This window comes from Phyllostomus discolor, chromosome X (assembly GCF_004126475.2).
Source record: "Phyllostomus discolor isolate MPI-MPIP mPhyDis1 chromosome X, mPhyDis1.pri.v3, whole genome shotgun sequence".
Lineage (NCBI taxonomy): Eukaryota > Metazoa > Chordata > Mammalia > Chiroptera > Phyllostomidae > Phyllostomus > Phyllostomus discolor.
This window is the reverse complement of record NC_050198.1, coordinates 84904073-84923245: the sequence shown is the minus strand read 5'-3', so window position 1 is coordinate 84923245 and position 19173 is coordinate 84904073. Positions and strand designations below refer to the sequence as shown.

Sequence of the window (19173 nt, the reverse complement as noted above, 5' to 3'; positions counted from 1 at the left end):
CCAAATATCAAGTGTTTCCTTGAATCTTATCTCATACCATTTGTAAAAGAAATCAACTCCAGGTAAAATGTGATACGAGTGTGGAAGGTAAAAAAAATACAACTTTAAAATGAACATGTAGAAAATATGTTCATGATCTAGGGGTAGACAAAACATTTCTTCACCAGGATTCAAACAGCACTAATAGTAAAGGGGGAGGAAACGATAAGTTGAACTATGTTACACCTGGGAAATTCTCTTCATCAGGGGACACCAATTAGTGAGTGAAACCACAGGCCAAGGAGTGGGAAAAGGTGTGTGTCGTATGTTTTGGCAGTTTTTAGAGAAGGTAAATGGCTATAAGCTGATGACACAACCACTCCTCTCCTAGGGTGTACCCTACAAATGGAACCGTTAGTCTCTATGGTCATGTCATAAGTCTTCAAGAACATGTAAATAAATTTCAAAGCAAAACTAGAATGAACCACATTTATTAATAACTTTGCAATATAAACAAAACTTGACAGAAATTATCGACAATGTCCAACTCTTGGGGCAGAACGGAAAAAAATATAAGCTGCAATAACAGACAATTGCAAAATAACAAGTAAGAACATTGCATAAGATTTTGGGGAGGTGACCAAAGTTAGACTTAAAGTTTGTGGCCTTCAGTGCTTTCATCATTTCAAGGAACAAAAAGAAAATACAATATTTCCTGCAAGTTCACTCCAGGTAGGGTTTCCACATTTATCTAGTCCACTCCCTCTTCCTGGTACTGGTGCGATGGGTACTGTTCCCTGCCCCTCACAGCATGTTAAGAGTTGGATGTTTCCCTTTGTCCTTCTCTTTGGGAAGTGCTCCACATGACACAAATGGACTGCATTCAAGGCTCAAGTCATGTATAAATGTAACAGTGGGTGCACAGGAGATTCTGCCTGTGGTGTAAGAGGGAGTCAAGGGAAGTGCTTGTTGGCACCGTCAGGGAATCGTCTGCATGTTGCTGCAACTACTAGTCTGTGGCAATCGAACAGAAACAGCATATGCATTCCACAGGACTAAAATATTGCATACATACAGGCCAAATGGGTACATCGCCATCTATTGGATTACTGACCCTAGACCTGAAAGGAATGTCAACATTGCATATCCCTTACTAACACCTGTGCTGTGGTTGACCTGGGACAAAGACATTTTCATCATAAGGATTAAACAAGACTCGCCTATGCAGAAATAATCATGTCTGGATATAGCGGGCCCAAAGACATATGAAAAGATGCTCAGCATCACTGGCCACTAGAAAGGTGCAAATTAAAACCACAATGAGCTACCACTTCACACTGGTCAGAATGGCCATCATAAACAAATCGAAAAACAAATGCTAGAGAGGTTGTGGAGAAAAGGGGACCCTAGTGCACTGTTGGTGGAAATACAGACTGGTACAGCCACTGTGGAAAACAGTATGGAATTTCCTCAGAAAACTGAAAGTGGAACTGACTTTTGACCCAGCAGTTCCACTGCTGGGATTATATCCCAAGAACCCTGAAACACCAATCCAAAAGAACCTATGCACCCCAATGTTCATAGCAGCACAATTCACAATAGCCCAGTGCTGGAAGCAACCCAAGTGCCCATCAGCAAATGAGTGGATCAAAAAACTATGGTCTGCTGGCTGGCGTAGCTCAGTGGATTGAGCATGGGCTATGAACCAAAGTGTCGCAGGTTCGATTCCCAGTCAGGGTGCATGCCTGGGGTGCAGGCCATGACCCCCAGCAACCGCACATTGATGTTTCTCTCTCTCTCTCTCTCTCTCTCTCTCTCTCTCTCTCTCTCTCTCTCTCTCTCTCTCTCTCTTTCTCCCTCCCTTCCTCTCTAAAAATAAATAAAATCTTAAAAAAAAAAAAACTATGGTCCATTTACACAATGGAATACTATGCAGCCGAGAGAAAGAATGAGCTCCTATCCTTTACAACAGCAAATGCTCTCCAGTTCCAGACCTTTTCATGGTCTGCTCCCTCAGTCTCCCAACTCCAGGTCCTCAGGACACAGATCTGGCTATCACACTCCTCATATCCAGTCAGTCATTAGAGCCTGTGGATACTGCCTCCTAATCCCCCCCCCCTTCAAATAACTCTTCCCTTCTGTTTCATCTGCACACCACTGTCCTTACCTCAACCCACTTTCTCATCTGCAGCAGCCTCGTCTGAGGCTGCTGAGAACTGGAGAGCATTATGCTAAGTGAAATAAGCCAGATGGTGAAAGACAAATACCATATAATCTCACCTTTAACTGGAACGTAATTAACAAAAGAAAAAAGAAAGCAAAATAAAACAAGAGACATAGAAATTAAGAAAAATTTGACAGTAACCAGAGGGGGGGTGGTAGGGGATAATGAGGGGAAGGGTTTTTAGGAACTGCTATAAAGGACACATGGACAAAACCAAGGGGGATGGTGGAAGCAAGGGAGGGAGGTGGGTTTGGAGGGGGTGCAGGGAGTGAGGAGGAAATGCAGACAACTGTAATTGAACAAGAATAATATAATTATTAAAAAAAGAAATAATCATGTCTGGGACAGTGTCAAGTGTCAGTGAATACTCTAGAACACAGGTGTCAAACACAAGGTCCAAGGGCCAAATCCAGCCCTGCACCCTGTTTCTACCCAGTGGGAGTGCTAAGCTCCTTGCCCCTAGTTAAGGAGTGGTTACACTTACACAGTCCTAAAATTACATTCAACCCTTTGAAGGCAAACACAAGGTTGATGTGGCAGCCAGTGAAAATGAGTTTGATACCCCTGCTCTAAAATTTATATGCTTTGGAAGATGGATTTTAAGCACACCAAAGACAAAGCTGTTCTTATGAATAAGCTCAAACAAAACCATTCTTCCCAGACAGTCTAATACACATTAAAGTTTTGGTAGATTTGTGTCAATTTGTGTAGAACCTGGTTTCTTCAACAAATTCTTCTCTAAAGTGAGCAGTTGGTGCACATTAAAGCATGTTTTCTTTATGAAGCTTGTAAAAACAATGAATGCACTTCTATGGCTTCTCCCCCGAATGGTTTCTTAAATGAAAAACAAGGCTTGATTTATGTCTATAGTTTTTCCCACAATACTCACACATAAATGGTCTCTCTTCAGTGTGCGTCATGTAGTGCACTCTAAGGTCTCTTTGTCGATTAAATGTTTTTCCACAACTGTGACATTTAAAAGGTTTTCCATTTGTGTGGATTTTTAGGTGATTTACAAAACCTTTTCTATTGCAAAAACGCTCCCTACACTCAGGGCAAATGTATACTTCTTGACCAGAAGAGGTTTTCTGGTGTTCTGTGAAGTGTGATAACTGACTGAATTGCTTCTCACACCCATTGCATTTATAGGGTGCCTCCCTTCTGTGAACTCGAAGATGCCTTTCTAGGTTGGACTTACGAAGGAATCTTTTCCCACATTCAAGGCACTCATGAGGGAGATCTCCTGCATGAATTTTCAGGTGCCCATTAAGTACCTTATTGGAAACAAATTCTTTCCCACAGTGAAGACACTGGTGTGGGCTCTTTTGGGCATGGTTTTGCTCATGGGCTCTGGGGCTGAGAGGTTCTTCCTGGTTGGATACATCAGCTCTTTCTTCTGGAAAGGGGTTCTCATCGTAGACAGGCAATGTGTGCTCTCTGGGTAGCTGCTCTGCAGGATTTCCCAGCGGACTTCTTGGCTGTTCGAAGTCTTCTGGTAAACTGGGACCAAGAAGTGCATTTCCATCTAAAGAAAAAGAAAATGGATACACAATCTCCAGGGGTTTTTTTTGTTTTGACACATTTTCTCTCCCAATATCAAAATGGATGGCATGAATAGAAATTGCAGACCTCACCATGTTCCAAGGGGAATGAATAGGTAGGGACTGAGAAGAGTTATGGCTCAACACCTAGTGGGAAGATAAATACACCAAGTGCCATCCCAAACCTCTTTACTCTGGGAGTAAGTATGGAAATTTCTTTAGATTTTTTCCAAGCATCACATGAACCCTCACCTACCTATCTTGAAGTCAAGCCATTGAAATTGTTCCTCTTCCATGCAGTCCTGTAGTTCCTTCATCCAGGGCTCTATGGGGTCAGGCTTTAGCACTGAATATGCTGGCCATAGGAGAGATGGGAAGAAGGGTAGTTTTGAGTCAACACAGGTTTATGCAGAGCATAGGTCTCTTTCTAGGACGTGCGACTTCTCAGTATCTGCCTACTACCTTGCCAGCATTGCTTCACCAGGAGCCTCTGACAAGTCATTTTTGTTGTGTTTTTTTTTTTTTTTTTCATTTTTCAACATAAGAACAAAACCCAAACTGGGGATGGGGGAGATCCCATTGTGTTCGACTCAAAGCTGTTCTCCTCCAGTCTATGGAAGGGAGGTGAATCAATTCCCTTGTGAAGTCAATACACTGAACGTGTTCCACTGTTGTTTTGAGAATGGGATTGTGTAGGTGAGGGCCAGAACATGGAATCAGTCTTCTTATAGTGACGTCATATTAAAATTGAGAAACACTGTCTAACTGACTTCCAAGTGAAAAAAGAGAGAGGCCAAAGTGGGGGCTAGGAACACGGTTACTGGAGTACTTTTAGTAAGAAATATTCAAATTATGATGACAACGGAAGTGGGTAAGCAACAGGCAAAAAATAATAATAACCTGTATGTGTTTGTTTCAGTTGAAGTCTAGAAGTAGATTCTCTTGAAACTAACCAAAATCATCATCAAGCAATGCTTCTCACTGTCAATCTAAGAAAAACCACAAGTCCCCCTGTATCCTACCACCCCTCTCCTCAGTGAGAGCTACTGTGTCTCCACCCTCTTTGCACACCCCTATATCACTTCTGGCCAAGTTTACTGGTCTGTAGAAGAGTGTGGATTGGAAATGGCTCATTTCAGATGGAAATAAAGGGCAATGTTTAAATATTGGAATTAGTAAAATGACATTAGCAAGTCAGTGTGGGTAATGTTGATCTGAAGGAAAATTCACCTTCCAGGACCTTATATCAAAGCACAGGAAGTCGACTAAAACACCGTATTCCTACTTTCATTTTTAAAAGACCAGATCTTTCAAATAGAGAGATTTTAAATACAACTGTTCATTTTGTTTATGTTATGCCTACATTTCAAAAGTAAGGTCAGAATGAGCCCCAGGTCAAATAAACCTGGATGTCATGGATCAAAGGAAAGGCGCCATCAAGTGAAAGCGTGAGCTATGGCAAAGGTGGTGGGTGGACAGTGGCACAGCCTTAGGGTGGCAGAAACTTGGAAGCGCTGAGCCTCCCCATAGCAGAGATGTGAAAGTAAGTTCAGAATTAAAGGATGTGTTCCTATGGGGGTTCCCGTCCCATACATAGAACGTAGACTTGATATTCTTCAGGCTCTAGACTTCATCACAGGTTACCATTAAACCATCCCAAACATCTGCCCCTTGGGTAAAAGGGAGCTAAAGGCGTGACTAGTTAAGGACTGAGGCAGCCCCAGAGACAGAATCTAGCACCTGTGAGAACAAGGCCAGGAGTATCATCACCAGGCGGCTACGTCTCATGGACTTACCATCAGTCCAGCTTCCCCTTTCTGTGCAGCACCACCCAAAGAAGACTGAGAACTGTCACCTTACTTACTCACCCCACCATAGTACTCCCTCGTGCCAGCTTTCAAAGAGGCTGGACCAAACTTGAGCTCCTTGCTGGATATTCACCTCATGCACTTCTTAGCTGTCTACCAGCACCAGCCCTACTCACCTCCCTCCTGTGTCACTTCAGATCCTTGTGGCTCGGGTGCACTCAGCCTCCACTTTCTGCATGCTCGGAGCCCTCCTCCTGCCCCTATCACTAATTTACATTCCACAACCAATGCTCACAGCCCATGTCAGCTAAGACCACTATCCATCCCCCTTTGACCCATCTGACACCCTTCTGACCACAGTTCCCACCTTCTGCTCATGCAGTCAGTGAAAAACTGTCACAAATGCTGAATGAACTGGACACTGATTAAAAAGATATTCACAGATAGCAGCCCTCCTTCTGTCTGCCAACGTGGGGAAAACAGCCATGGCACTCATCACAAGGCAAGCCAGTGCGTGAAAGTGAGCAGACACAGGCATTCATATGCTGGAATGGGAGGGCAAATTGGTACAGTAGTTTTGGAGGACATTCAACCATATCTATTAAAGGTTTAAATGTATATGCCCACTAACCAATCATTCCTAACCTAGAAATTTGTCCTGCTGACACATGCCCCTGCAAGGATGCTCTTGGTGCATCTTTTATAGCTTGGCCCCAGAGTAGTTTGGTCAACATTGAATGTCACTCAGAAGTCATGCATCTATGCCTACTTCTATTGGCAGTGCTCTTCTCTTTGCCCTCAAACGCCACAGTAGCCACCCAGAGGTTGATCTGGAAATGAGCCTAAGGGAGTGAAGGAGCCCTCTTTGTACTGGGCCATAGGTTGTTCAGTTCTTCACTCCCACCTGGGACTTCTTACTCAAAAGCCTGCAAGCACCAACCTGAAATTCTCTCACATCAAATTTTTTGAAAATTAGCCCCAGAAGCATATTTTTATCCATTTACAGCCACCCTCCTTTGCATAGCTCAGAAAATATCACCCCACAACTGCTAGCCATGGAAAAGATGGAGCCTTGTGGCTATATGATTCCAAGCTGCTGCTGCCCTTTGGAATTCTCTGACTGATACACTGCCAGTGTACTACTGGGCTGTGATATCACCTAGACAGGTAAGCCCCCTCTCTGAGCCCTTACTCCCTGGAGAGTTCCCTTGTGCCCCTCCCCTCTGATCCCTGACTTCCCTCACAAGCACACCTGACAAAGAGTTGCCCAACAAAGCTTGTATGTGCTATTGCCCCCTCCTGGTCATATCTTGTTCCCAGATCAGCCTGCAGATCCTTTGACCCTCCACAAGTGTTAAGGAGGAAGAGACTTTGGTGACCATGAGGTAGACATAAAGACCTCCCAGTCAGTAGGACAAAGGATGTTATATTACTTTAAACAGTGATGAGAAAGGGGTAGTTTCCTTTTCCCCTAATTGATATATTTTACTTGTTCCATCATTCCATCTCTCCCTTGTTAAATATACTGGACTCCTGTGCTTCAGAGACTAAAGTATTCAAATCAAGAGCAATAGTGCTGCTCAGCATCATATGTGATCTTTGTACCTGACACTGTTGGTAGGAGGAGCAAATTCACACATGTAATCGGAATTCATATGCTGAAAGATTTATAACTGAACACAACTGGCTAGGTTCTGCCACTTGTTGCAGGCATACACACAAATTACAGATTTTAAAAAACTTGTTAGCAGATCAGGGATATAGGTAAGGTAGAGACTAGAATATAAATGACAAGATTTTACATAGTTTAGCTTTGACCTTAATGGATACATATGTCCTTTTGGGGTTTTCCTCCTGGTCACCTCTGTTAAAAAATGAGACAGAATACATGTCTTCTACATGCCCAAAACTTGCTAGAGCAAGCTACAAAATTTGGTACCCAGACAAATTGAACAAATGCAGAAAGGGAGAAAAATTCGTGACCAGATAACATTACTGTGATGTTATGAGATGAATTCCATGGGTGGGGGTGTTGCACAGATAACATGTGGTCCTATTTCTAGGCCTAGAATAGACCAAGCCATCCTTTTCAAGGAGAGGGTGGAGTCTCTCATGTACAATCCCCCACCGTCTATCAGACACCTGGCGAGGAGAGATGGCAGCTGGAATGGAGACCACAAGAGAGGGGGGCAAACCATAGGTAAGTAAATACCAGAGGTAGAATTTCTATTGGCTTCAAGAGAAAATGGGTCCTAGTGACTAGGATACTCATTCTTATGCACTTAAGGTACAGGAAACCAAGGAACCAGGAAAGGTACCTGAATATTTAACAGATTTTTTTTAATTCATATGCAGTATAATGGTCTTTTCTAATGTGATATCTCTCAGGGTATGCCCAGAGAACCTTGTGCTTTCTCCCTCTAAACAATCCTGGAGAGTCCTTGATCACCCTCAAGATTTTTATGAACTCCTACGAGACTTTCTTCCCCTGGGCTTTCTCCCACTGGAATTTCTCCCTGTGTCATCAACTCCTGCATCATCTTGAGCAGTGGTTCTAGAATGGTAGTATGTACAGCACTCACTTGGGTAGCTCATTAAAAATGCACTCCAGGTGACCCTGCTACAGAGAATCTGCTTAGTATGCTGGGAAAGACACCAGTCTGAGTCTTTATGGATAAGATACATATTTCCTTTACTGTGACAGGCAATTAAATCCTCTAAAGGATCTTAAGTGAGTATGGTAATTGATAAAGTAGCATGTGTGAATGTGGCTCTTGTGCCATAAGAGCCACTGAGGCCCTTGGGACCCACGACAACACCACAGGTTCCATTGATGAAACATATGCTGGGGAAATTAATCTTGATTCATAACACCCAAACTCTCCTCAAGTTCCTGTATAACATTTTGGTCAAAGCTTCCTTCCTGAGCAGGTTCATCAGCTTAAGGGATTTGGAACCCTGATCTCTCTGGTGTGCTTTGTGGCCAGCCATTCCTCAAGAGACATTTCCTTCTCCTACTCTTTATCAAAGAGATCCATATTCATCTGGTATTCAGTGTTTCTAACCAACCCCAACCCTACAGAGCTCCTGAGCTGTCAAAATAGAAATCAAGGAAAGGAAATAAAACCCTTGCCTTACCAGGGTCCCAAAAGGCCTGGCCTTCCCAAGTGGCACCATTGCTCAGCTCCTGCAGCCCTGCCTGTGGGATCTGCGCCTCTGCTACTGGGGTCTCAGGGACAGGTCCCATTGCTTGGGGTGGGAGTGTCTCCAGGTAGATGTCTGGTACCACGTGTGCCATTCCAACTGCTGCTGGGTCTTCCAAGAGCATCTCCTGCCTATCGATCTGAGAAAAAAGCCAGAACCCATCATTCTAAAGTCCAGACTAGCAGTGCCCAGTAGGAATATAATGCAAGCCACCCAGGTCATTTCAAGTTTTCCAGTGGCCATGTGAAAAGTAAAATAGTTAAAGTCAATCTCTATAACATGCAGTATTTAACCCAATATATCGAAAATACCATAATTTCATAATGTAACCAGTATAAACAATTATTTATACGATATTTCACCTGCTTTATTGTTCAGCCTACATCTTCTGAATGTGGTGTGCATTTTATACTTACAGCATATACCAATTTGGTCTAGCCACATTTCTAGTGCTCAAGTGCCATGCTTGGCTGGTGCCTACCATGCCGGCAATGCAGGATTACACTACATGAAGACAACATCTCATGTAGTAAGCCAAACAAGGAGACACACAAAAGAAGGGAAATCATAAACACATTCCATTCTAGAGGCAGCAAACTTTGGAAGAGTCCTGCTCATGCAGGCTAACTGCAGAGTCCCATCAACACACAAGACTCCAGTGCCCTTAATGCCCAACTAGAACTACTTTCTCCCTTCTCCAGAGATGCTGCCCTGTGCTCACCTATGGCAGCCTCAAACAAGCTTTACTCAGTGCTTCTGAACAGAGAACAGGGCCACCACCCCCAGGAGGTGTTTTGGGTATAATGGCAGGTGCTGGCTATCAGAATTTAGTGGGCAGAGATGGGAGTACAGATAATGAACAGTGCAGAATTGCTCTGGGTCCCTACCAAATTTGGAGTGGCCCCTTCAAGTATTCACATAGGTAAAAGAACCTGGTTCACCTTGGTTCATCATATAATCACAACATATTTTTGCAAATTTTAGCTTGACTTGACTTCTCTAGGGAAGCAATACTTTGGGAATCTAAGTCATGGTGATGTAAAGGACAGCATAGGAAATGTAGTCATTAAGATTGTAATATGGTGCCAAGTGAGTACTGGGAATATCAGGGGGAATATTTTGTAAAGTACAATATATGACTGCCTAACAACTATGCTGTACACCTGAAACTAATACAGAATAATACTGAGTGTAAACTGTAATTGAATTTTTAATTAAAAAAACTATACTACTAATTGTTCAGATTCACCAAGAGTTGTTTGCCACTTTGGAAAATTACAGGACAAACAACAACACTGCTATTAGTGTTTGAGCTGTATCAGTCTGAAACACAGACTGTCATCTTCACAGTGGGTCTGCAAACAGGCAAGCCCCTGACAATTTCATGAGGTCTTGAGGTGCACTCAAATCCAGACATGTGCATGCTGAAATGCTTTCTACTTTATAGTGAACTATGTTTCTTTTCCTTCAAATTCCTTCTAGACTCTACTTGACTCAAAGTTGGACAACTTTCTTTGTAAAGAGCCAGATAGTAAATATTTTATGCTTTTTTTGCCACATTCAGACTGTGACTTATTTTCCTTCCTCCTATTTTCTATTTAACAATGCCTTATCACTTCAAAACCATTATTAGCTCACAGGGTATACAAAACAGGTTGTGGCCAGATCTGGTGTGCAGACACTAGGGCATAATATTGGTGTTTTTGAGGAATGATTGTAGGTAGGCTATGTTAACTATGAATTTCACTTAAGTACATTTACTGGGCAGTTAGAGAATATTTGCTACAGGAGGAGGATTGGGCATGATGAGGTTGAAAACCACTGATCTATATGTTTTTTTCCAGCAGAAGAGCGGCATGAAAAGGACTGTGGAGAAATCCTGGAGTTGAAGAATGACACAGAGACAAATGTCCCATCCAATCCCACCTGCCTCTGATACCCTTTTGGTTTAATTACCAAGATCCCAAACTCTTTCTCACCTGTGGCTCTGGTGTCTCCAGTTCGGTCTCTAATCCTTCTAATAGTGACACAAAACTTTCTGTAGCCGCTGGGCATTGATCTTTCACTGAGGTCTCTACCTCAGGAGGCATAATTTTCAGGTATTGCTCCAAAACTAGAAGGTCCACCATTTGTTCCTTAGAACGCATCTTTGGCTTCAGCCACTCATCGCAAAGCTCCCGGAGTTTGTTGAAAACTTCACGAGGCCCTGCTGCTTCTTTGTACTGGAACTGCCTGAAGCGCTGACGGAAGACTTCAGTGTCATTATCATACTCTACAAACATGGAGCCTAGATTCAAGGAGGCCTGGACTGCATTACTGAAGGCAGTAGCCATTGCCCTCTTCCAGCAGTGTCCAATTTATCTGGCACCTGAAGTCTCAGATTCAAATTTATTTCTTCGTGAATTTCTTCCCAGGAGGCACCTAAAGCTGAGAAGAAGGAGAATGAGAAAGGAGAAGCAGCAGTGGCTACCAGAGGGCATCCTTATTTCCCTTAATTGCTTGCTTTTCAGCAAAGCCCCAAAGTAGCAGACTATATAATCTTTTGGATAGTTTTTAGAAACGGATGAAAATGTTAAATAGAATTTCTTTTTTTAAATTTTATTTTAATCATTGTTCAAATTAAATAGAACTTCTTTAAGAAGAAGAAAGTGAAAGAGGATCATAGTTATAAAGAAAATAGCAATAAATGCATATGTATCAATAATCAGTTCAAATGTAAATGGCTTAAATGCTCCAATCAAAAGACATAGGGTAGCTGAATCAATAAGAAAAGAAGAGCCAATGCATCCTGTCTACAGGAGACCTACCTCAGAAAGAAAGACACACACAGACTGAAAGTAAAGGGATGGAAAAATATTTCATGCAAATAAAAAACAATGGGGAAGCAATACTTATATCTGAGAATATAGAGTTTAAAAGAAAGGCTGTAATAAGAAACAAAGAAGGACATTGCATGATACCAAAAGGATCAATCCAACAACAGAACACAACTCTTGTAAACATTTACACACTCATCATTGAAGCACCTAAATATATAAAGCAATCTTGACGGATATAAAGGGAGAGATCAACACTAATACTGTCATAGTAGAGGATTTTTACAGCCTATTGATCCCAATGGATACATCTTCCAGACAGAAAATCAACAAGGAAACAGTGGCCATAAAGGACACACTAGACTAGATGGATTTAACTGATACTATCGAGCATTTTACCCCAAAGCAGGAGAATATACATCCTTCTCAAGCGCACATGGAACATATCCTATGATAAGACGTGTTAGGGAACACAACAAGTCTTAATAAATTAAAGAAGGTGAAAATAATGTGAAGCATTTTCTCTGATCACAATGCTATGAAACTAGAAATCAATTAAAGGAAAAAAAACTGAAAACACTCAAACACATGGAGGCTCAATGTTTACATGTCAGTAAACAATGAATGGTTTAACAATGTGATCAAGAAGAAATCAAAAGATTGAGACAAATGGGAACACAACAACCCTAAACCTGTAAGACACACTGAGAGCAGGCCTAAAACAGAAATTTGTAGTTTTATAGGCCTACCTCAAGAAATAAGAAAAATCTCAAACAATCTAATCTTACACCTAAAGGAACTAGAAAAAGAACAACCACCAAAGCCCAAAGAGAGTAGAAGAAAGAAAATAATAAAAATCAAAGTGGAAATAATGAAATAAAGTCTAAAAAAACATACAGAAGACCAGTGAAACCAAGAGCTGGGTCTATGAAAAGATAAACAAGATTAACAAACCAGACTCATTAAGAAACAAAGAGAGGACCCAAATACATAAAATCAGAAATGAAAGAGGATGAGTAAAAACTGAAACCACAGAAACACAAAGAATTATAAGAAAATATTATACGCAACCAAATGCCAACAAATTGGACAATCTGGAAGAAATAGATAATTTTCCTGGAAACATACATATCTTCCAAAACCCAATCAAGAAGAAACAAAATCTGAAGAGACTGATTGCAGCTGATGTAATTGAATCACTAATCAGAAACCTTGCAACAAACAAAAGTCCCTGACTGGATAGATCCACAGGTGTATTTTACCAAGCATTCAAAGAAGAATTCCTTCTCAAACTATTCCAAAAAAATTTCAGGAGGAAGAAAGCCTTCCAAGCTCATTTTATGAGGCCAGCACTATCCTAATTCCAAAACCAGATGAAGGGACTACACAGAAAGAAAATGTGGGCCAATATCCTTGATGAACATAGATCCAAAAACTCTCAAAAATATTAGCAAACTGAATCCAGCAACATATAAAACAGCTTGTATACCATGATCAGTTAGGATTTATTCCTGGAGTGCAAGGCTGGTACAATATCTTTAAATCCATTAGTGTGATACACCACATAAAAGCGAAGTATAAAATCATATGATCATATGAATAGATAGAGATAAGTACAAAAATCCAGCACCCAGTAACAATAAAACGTCTCAGCAAAGTGGGAATACAGGGAACATATCTTAACATAATAATGACTATATGTGACAAACCCACAGCTAACATCATACTCAGTGGGAGAAAACTAAAACATTTCTCTTAAGATCAGGAACAAGACAGGGATGTCCATTTTCCCCACTCTTATTCAACATAGTACAGGAAGTCTTAGCCACAGCAACCAGACAAGAAGAAATGAAAAGGCATCCAAATTGGAAATTAAGAAGTAAATCTGTCATTATTTGCAGATGACATGCTACTGTATATAGAGAACCTTAAAAATTTCAACCCCGAGATTACCAGAACTGATAAATGAATTCAATAAAGCAGCCCGATACAAACTAAATGTCCAGAAATCGGTTGCATTTTGTACACCAATAATGAATTATCAGAAAGTGAAACTAAGGAAACAATCCCATTTAAAATCGCATTGAACAGCCCTGACCCATGTGGCTCAGATGGTTGGGCATCACCGGTTTGAGGCCCTGCAGTGGGTGTGCCTGGGTTGTGGGCTTGGTCCCCAGTTAGGGGTGTGCAAAAGGCAGCCGATCCATGTTTCTCTCACACATGAATGTTCCTCTCCCTTTCCTTCTCCTTCCCTCCCCTTCTCTAAAAAACAAACAAAAATATCTTTAAAATTGAAGCAAATGACATAAAATATATAGAAATAAATTTCACCAAGGAGGCAAAAGGCCTGTATTCAGAAAATTATAAGACACTGAAGAAAGAAATTGAAAAGGATATAAATAGTTGGAAATATACCCGTGCTCATGGAGAAGGGAAACTGATATTGTTACCTTGTCCATACATCCCAAAGCATCTATAGATTCAATGTGATTCCTATTGAAATACCAATCATGCATTTCACAGAACTACAACAAATAATCCAAAACTTTATATGAAACCACAAGAGACCCCAAATAACCACAGCAATCTGGGGAAAGAAGAACAAAGTAGAGATACCACATTAACTCATGTCAAACTATAATTCCCGGCTATACTGATTAAATAAGCACAGGACTGGCATAAAAATAGACAGATTACTGGAGTAGAATGGAGAGCCCCAAAAGAAACTCACACCTATATGGTCAGTTAATATTTGACAAAGGAGGCAAGAACATACAATGAGGCAAATGCAGTCTATTCAATAGTTGTGTTTGGAAAATTATACCTATAGATACATGCAAAAAAGATGAAGCTAGACCACTTCCTTACACCATATACAAAAATGAACTCCAAATGGATTAAAAACTTAAATGTAAGACTCGACACCATAAAATCCCTAAAAGAAAACATCGGCAGTAAAATGCCTGGCATGTCTCTTAGCAATATTTTTTCTGACATATTTCCTCAGACAAGGGAAACCAAAGAAAAAGTAAACAAATAGGACTACCAAACTAAAAAGTTTTTACATAGCCAAGAAAACCATCAACAAAATGAAAAGACAGCCTCAGCTGTTGTGGCTAATTGGCTGGTATGTTGTCCCATAGACCAGAATGTCACAGGTTTGATTCCTAGTCAGGGCACATACCCAGGTTGCATATTCGATCCCCTATGGGGGCACATATGAGAAGGCAAACAATTGATATTTCTCTCTCTCTCTCTCAATGAAAAAAATGTCCTCAGGGGAGGATATAAAAAATAATAATAAAGCAAAAGACAATCTACTGAATAGAGAAAGATATTCTCCAATGATACCTTCAATAAGGGGTTAGTATCCAAAATCTATTAAAAAAACTCATCCTGCTCAACACCAAAAAACTCCAAATCATCCAATTAAAAAATGTGTGGAAGTCCTGAATAGACACTTCTGCAAAGATGATATAAAGATGGTCAATAGACATATGTAAAGCTGCTTAATATCACTAATCATCAGAGAAACACAAGCTGAAATCTCAATAAGATATCACCTCATACATGTCTGAATGGCTATCATCAATAAATCAACAAACAAGAAATGTTGGCAAATATGTGGAGAAAAGTGCACCCTTGGTGCAAACACAGATGGGTGCAGACACTGTAGAAAACAATATGGAGGTTTCTAAAAATTAAATATGGCACTGCCTTATGACCCAGCAATTCCACTTTTGGGTATATATCAGAAGAATCCCAAAACACTAATGTGAAAGACTATATGCACCCTTTGTTCATTGCAGCATTATTTACAATTGCCCATATATGGAAGCAACCCGAGTGCCCATCAATAGAAGAGTGGAAAAAAACTGGTGCTACATATATGCAACAGAATATTACCTGGCCATAAAAAAAGAACTTAGCTTACCATTTATAACAGCACTGTGGGACCTAAAGGGTACTATGCCAAGTGAAATAAGTCAGAGAGAGACAAATACCATATGACTTCATTTATATGTGGAATCTCAAGAATAATATAAACAAACACAGAAAGTACAAACACACTCATAGATGCCGAGAACAGACTGATGTTTGCCAGATGGGAGGGGTGTTGTGGGGCTGGGTGAAAAAGGTGAAAGGATTGAGAAGTACAGATTAGTAACTAGAAAATAATCACGGGGATGTAAAGTACAGCATAAAAAATACTGTCAATGCCCTGGCTGAGTGGATGAATTGGTTGAAGCATCATCAATCAAACCAGAGGACTGCTGATTTGATTTCTGGTGGGGGCACATGCCTAGGTTGTGGGTTCGACCCTTGATCGTAGCATGTACAGGAGTCAACCAATCGATGTGCGTGTGTGTGTGTGTGTGTGTGTGTGTGTGTGTCTCTCTCTCTCTCTCTTCCTAGCTCCAAAATCAATAAACATGTCCTTAGGTGAGAATATAAACAAAAGAAGGACATTCAATAATATTGTAATAACTATGTATGGTGCTAGGTGGGCACTGAGAATATAGGGGGAACACTTGGTAAAGACTATTATTGTTTAACTGCTATGCTATACACCTGAAAGTAATGCAAAATATTATTGAGTGTAAACTGTGAAAAAGAAAGAAAGAAAATGAAGGTATGTTCAACATGTAAATCCAAGTAATGTAAATAAAAATGTTGTTGGCAAAAGAAAGGATTTGTTTGGATGTAAACTTTAGACATATTGTTTAAAAATCACTCACATTGCCTAAAATAAACATACTTATATTTAGAAAAAGTTTGACTTGTTGTGAGACATCTTAGAAAATAAAGTAACAACAACATAAAAGAATCTGATGAGTGCTCGCTTCAGCAGCACATACACCAAATTGGAATGATTCAGAGAAGATTAGCATGGCCCCTGGGCAAGGATGACCTGAAAATTCATGAAGCATTCCATATTTTTAATAAATATGTATGGTGTCAGGTGGGTATAAGACTTACTGAGGGTGATCATTTTGTAAGTTATGTAAGTGTATGATTATTACATTGTACACCTGAAACAAATATAATATTGTATGTGAACTATAACTATTGAATAATAAAAAATATCTTCAACATAAAAAAAAATCTGATGACAGCAATGGACTCACTTCCTAGAAAAACAGACATACACTTTCAATTCTGCATCCGACTTCCAAAAAATTTATAAAATGTCCAAACCCATCTACCCACCCTGTAGAACTGTGATGTCCAATGTTAGGAACTAGAAGCATGTGGACATTTACATTGAAATGTATTAAAATAAAAATTCAGCTCCTAACTACAAGTGCTTGACAACCATGAGTGCATAGAGGAGAGCATATAGCTCTCTCTAGAATTTCACTGAGCAAGGCCAAAAATACCTGCCATTAAGGAGGACTCTCCATAGATGTGTAGGCTTGTATCTCCACTCCCAAACTAACAATTTTCTTGTGAGTCTGAGTATAAGTAGGGAAGAAATACTATACTAGTGAGTAACCCTGGAAGTTCATCTAGCTCTGAGTAACCCTCAGTCACCTTCAATCACTGGCATCTTAGCAAGACCATGCCCTGCAAAGGCAACAACTCAACAAACCCCCATTCTTCTCCACTCCAGGTATGTGTAGCTCAGCCAACATCACTGTGATTCTCATCCTGCAATGGCAGTCCAAGTGGCTTTCTCATGACAAAAACACACTGCACAGGGCAGGCCATCAGGAATCCACCTGCATTAAGCTAGGTGCTGTTACAGGCCTCCTACATATATTAGTTCATTTGGCCCTCACCCAATCAATGTTAGGAGGGGGTACTAGTATTATGCCCTAACTACAGATGAGGGCACTGAGGCTTGAGACTTAGGACAGAATAACAGGTCCCACCACCCATAGCAAAAGCCAGAGGGAAATGGTGGTGAGGTTAGGAACCACAGAATCCTGCTATGCTCATGTCTAAAAACATCCAAATGTCCTTAGTTCAGTCTCTGAGGTCATGTAGGCAGTCACATTCATATCTCCACAGGTGTGAAGGCTGGTACCTGCCCGTGTGCTATGGGTCCTCTCTCTCTGCATTTGCCCACACAGCTCACCTACCTAAGTCTTCTTTCCTGGACGGGACCAAGAAAAAACAATACTCACGACTCTTTTCCTGCCCAGTCATCAAGAAACCACACTCTGTTCCCACTTCACCCCAGGCTAGTTTCCTAAATGGCACCCACTGCCTCGCTCTGTAACATCCTCTTCATAAAGTTGCCCCTGGCATATCCAATTGCATGGAAAGCGAACGGCAGTGTGTCTGGCACAGAGACAGCTCTGCTACAAGAACTCGTTCCTAGAAAGCGTCTACTCCCCCGTCTAGGCACGTAAGGGTTATTGAGGGGCATCCAGGAACCCTGCCGATTTAGGCCGGGGTCCCCCCTTCCATGTGCTCCAGCCTCACAGTTGGGCGGCGCTCCCCTGACTGACCCAAACCTTACCTCAGGTCTCCCACGGAACTGATCCTCCGGGGTTCCCTCCACTGGCTTTTCGGGATGAGAACTTCACTTCTCCTCAGGGGTAATGGCTTCTCCCCAGACCCTCCCGAATGAACACGCCCCTCATAGGCCCGTGGATAAAGTGGTGTTCTGAAAGAAGCAACAGGCATGAAGGAAAAGGTGTCCCTAGAGACAAGTCCCTAAATGTCTAAAAGACGATTTAAAATCGGACGCCAGGAGGGAGCGCGAGGCTCCAGTGCGCCCCCTACTGGTGAAGAGGTCCCGCTTCCCAGAGAGCCGCTTCCCGGAGGGCCGCTGCCAGCCCCTGGTATCCCCCTCTAAATCCCTGTGGGGTCGCAAGGAGCGGGGGAGGGGACCCAAGCGGGAAAGGGGCCCATTACCCTTTGTTCCTGACGGCGCGACCAGTGGAAGGAATTGCGGGATGCGTAGCCTTCCCTCCTAGTCGCTCTGGAACCACGTGGATCAGAGTTGGACGTGAACGGCTACTGTGGCTCCTGAGTGGGAAGCCTGCCGTTCAGTCCATTTTCGTCCCCCTCCAAAGCACCGGGTCTGGTCCCCCGCTCATAATTTACAGTTCCCGTTTAAGGAGGAGGGCAGGGTGCCCGCTGCTCTTTCCATATCACCCGACCATGAAGGGCTGGCATCCCGGTGCCCACCGCCCCTTCATTTCCCGGGCTCCCGTTTAGGGTCGGGGGTGTGGTTCCCGCCAAGTCTTCCATTTTCGCGGAGTGTGAAGGGACTATAACCCTGCGCCTGCTACCCCTTCACATCCCGGCTCGGGGGCGTGGTTCCCACCTCGCCTTCCATTTTTGCTGAGCGTGAAGAGACCGTAACCCTGTGTCTGCCGCCCATTTATTTCCCCCTCCCGTCAAAAATCTATACCCTCCGTGGCGGGTGAATTTCATGCTGGAGCTTGCTAAAAACTCTGATTTCTGTGCCACACCTGAAACTCCGAGGTGCTGACCCTTGCGTGGGATCCAATGAGGGCACTTTTAATAAGTGTTCCTGGGATCTCACTGGTCCCTTGTTATAACGTTTCCATTTTGACTCTTTTGGAGTTCTTGCCTTATGAAACGAAGGAGACCTCAAACTCAACACAAACAATGCACTAAAT

The 19173-nt window shown here is 41.9% G+C and overlaps 1 protein-coding gene and 1 non-coding gene across 2 annotated transcripts; one reads left to right on the top strand and one right to left on the bottom strand.

The window, feature by feature from the left end:
- Nucleotides 1-2752: 2752 nt before the first annotated feature.
- On the bottom strand, nt 2753-11164 carry LOC114505488 (zinc finger protein 449-like). The gene is made up of 4 exons (XM_036016366.1): nt 10736-11164; nt 8691-8895; nt 4001-4150; nt 2753-3728 (listed from the first exon to the last, which is right to left on the bottom strand). The coding sequence occupies exons 1-4, from the start codon at nt 11087-11089 to the stop codon at nt 3013-3015; spliced, it is 1425 nt and encodes a 474-aa protein (XP_035872259.1). The 5' UTR covers nt 11090-11164; the 3' UTR covers nt 2753-3012.
- A 5244-nt stretch (nt 11165-16408) lies between these two features.
- On the top strand, nt 16409-16514 carry LOC114505804. The gene has a single exon (XR_003685274.1). It is a non-coding gene; the product is annotated as a U6 spliceosomal RNA (small nuclear RNA).
- Nucleotides 16515-19173: the final 2659 nt, after the last annotated feature.

Bases quoted from the DNA above. Each gene is read 5' to 3' on its own strand.
- LOC114505488 (XM_036016366.1), bottom strand. From the start codon at position 11,089: ATGGCTACTGCCTTCAGTAATGCAGTCCAGGCCTCCTTGAATCTAGGC. The intron at 8,896-10,735 runs GTGAGAAAGAGT...CTTTTTTCTCAG, and splicing joins TGGAGACACCAGAGCCACAG to ATCGATAGGCAGGAGATGCT. The intron at 3,729-4,000 runs GTAGGTGAGGGT...CTTTTTCTTTAG, and splicing joins ATGGCTTGACTTCAAGATAG to ATGGAAATGCACTTCTTGGT.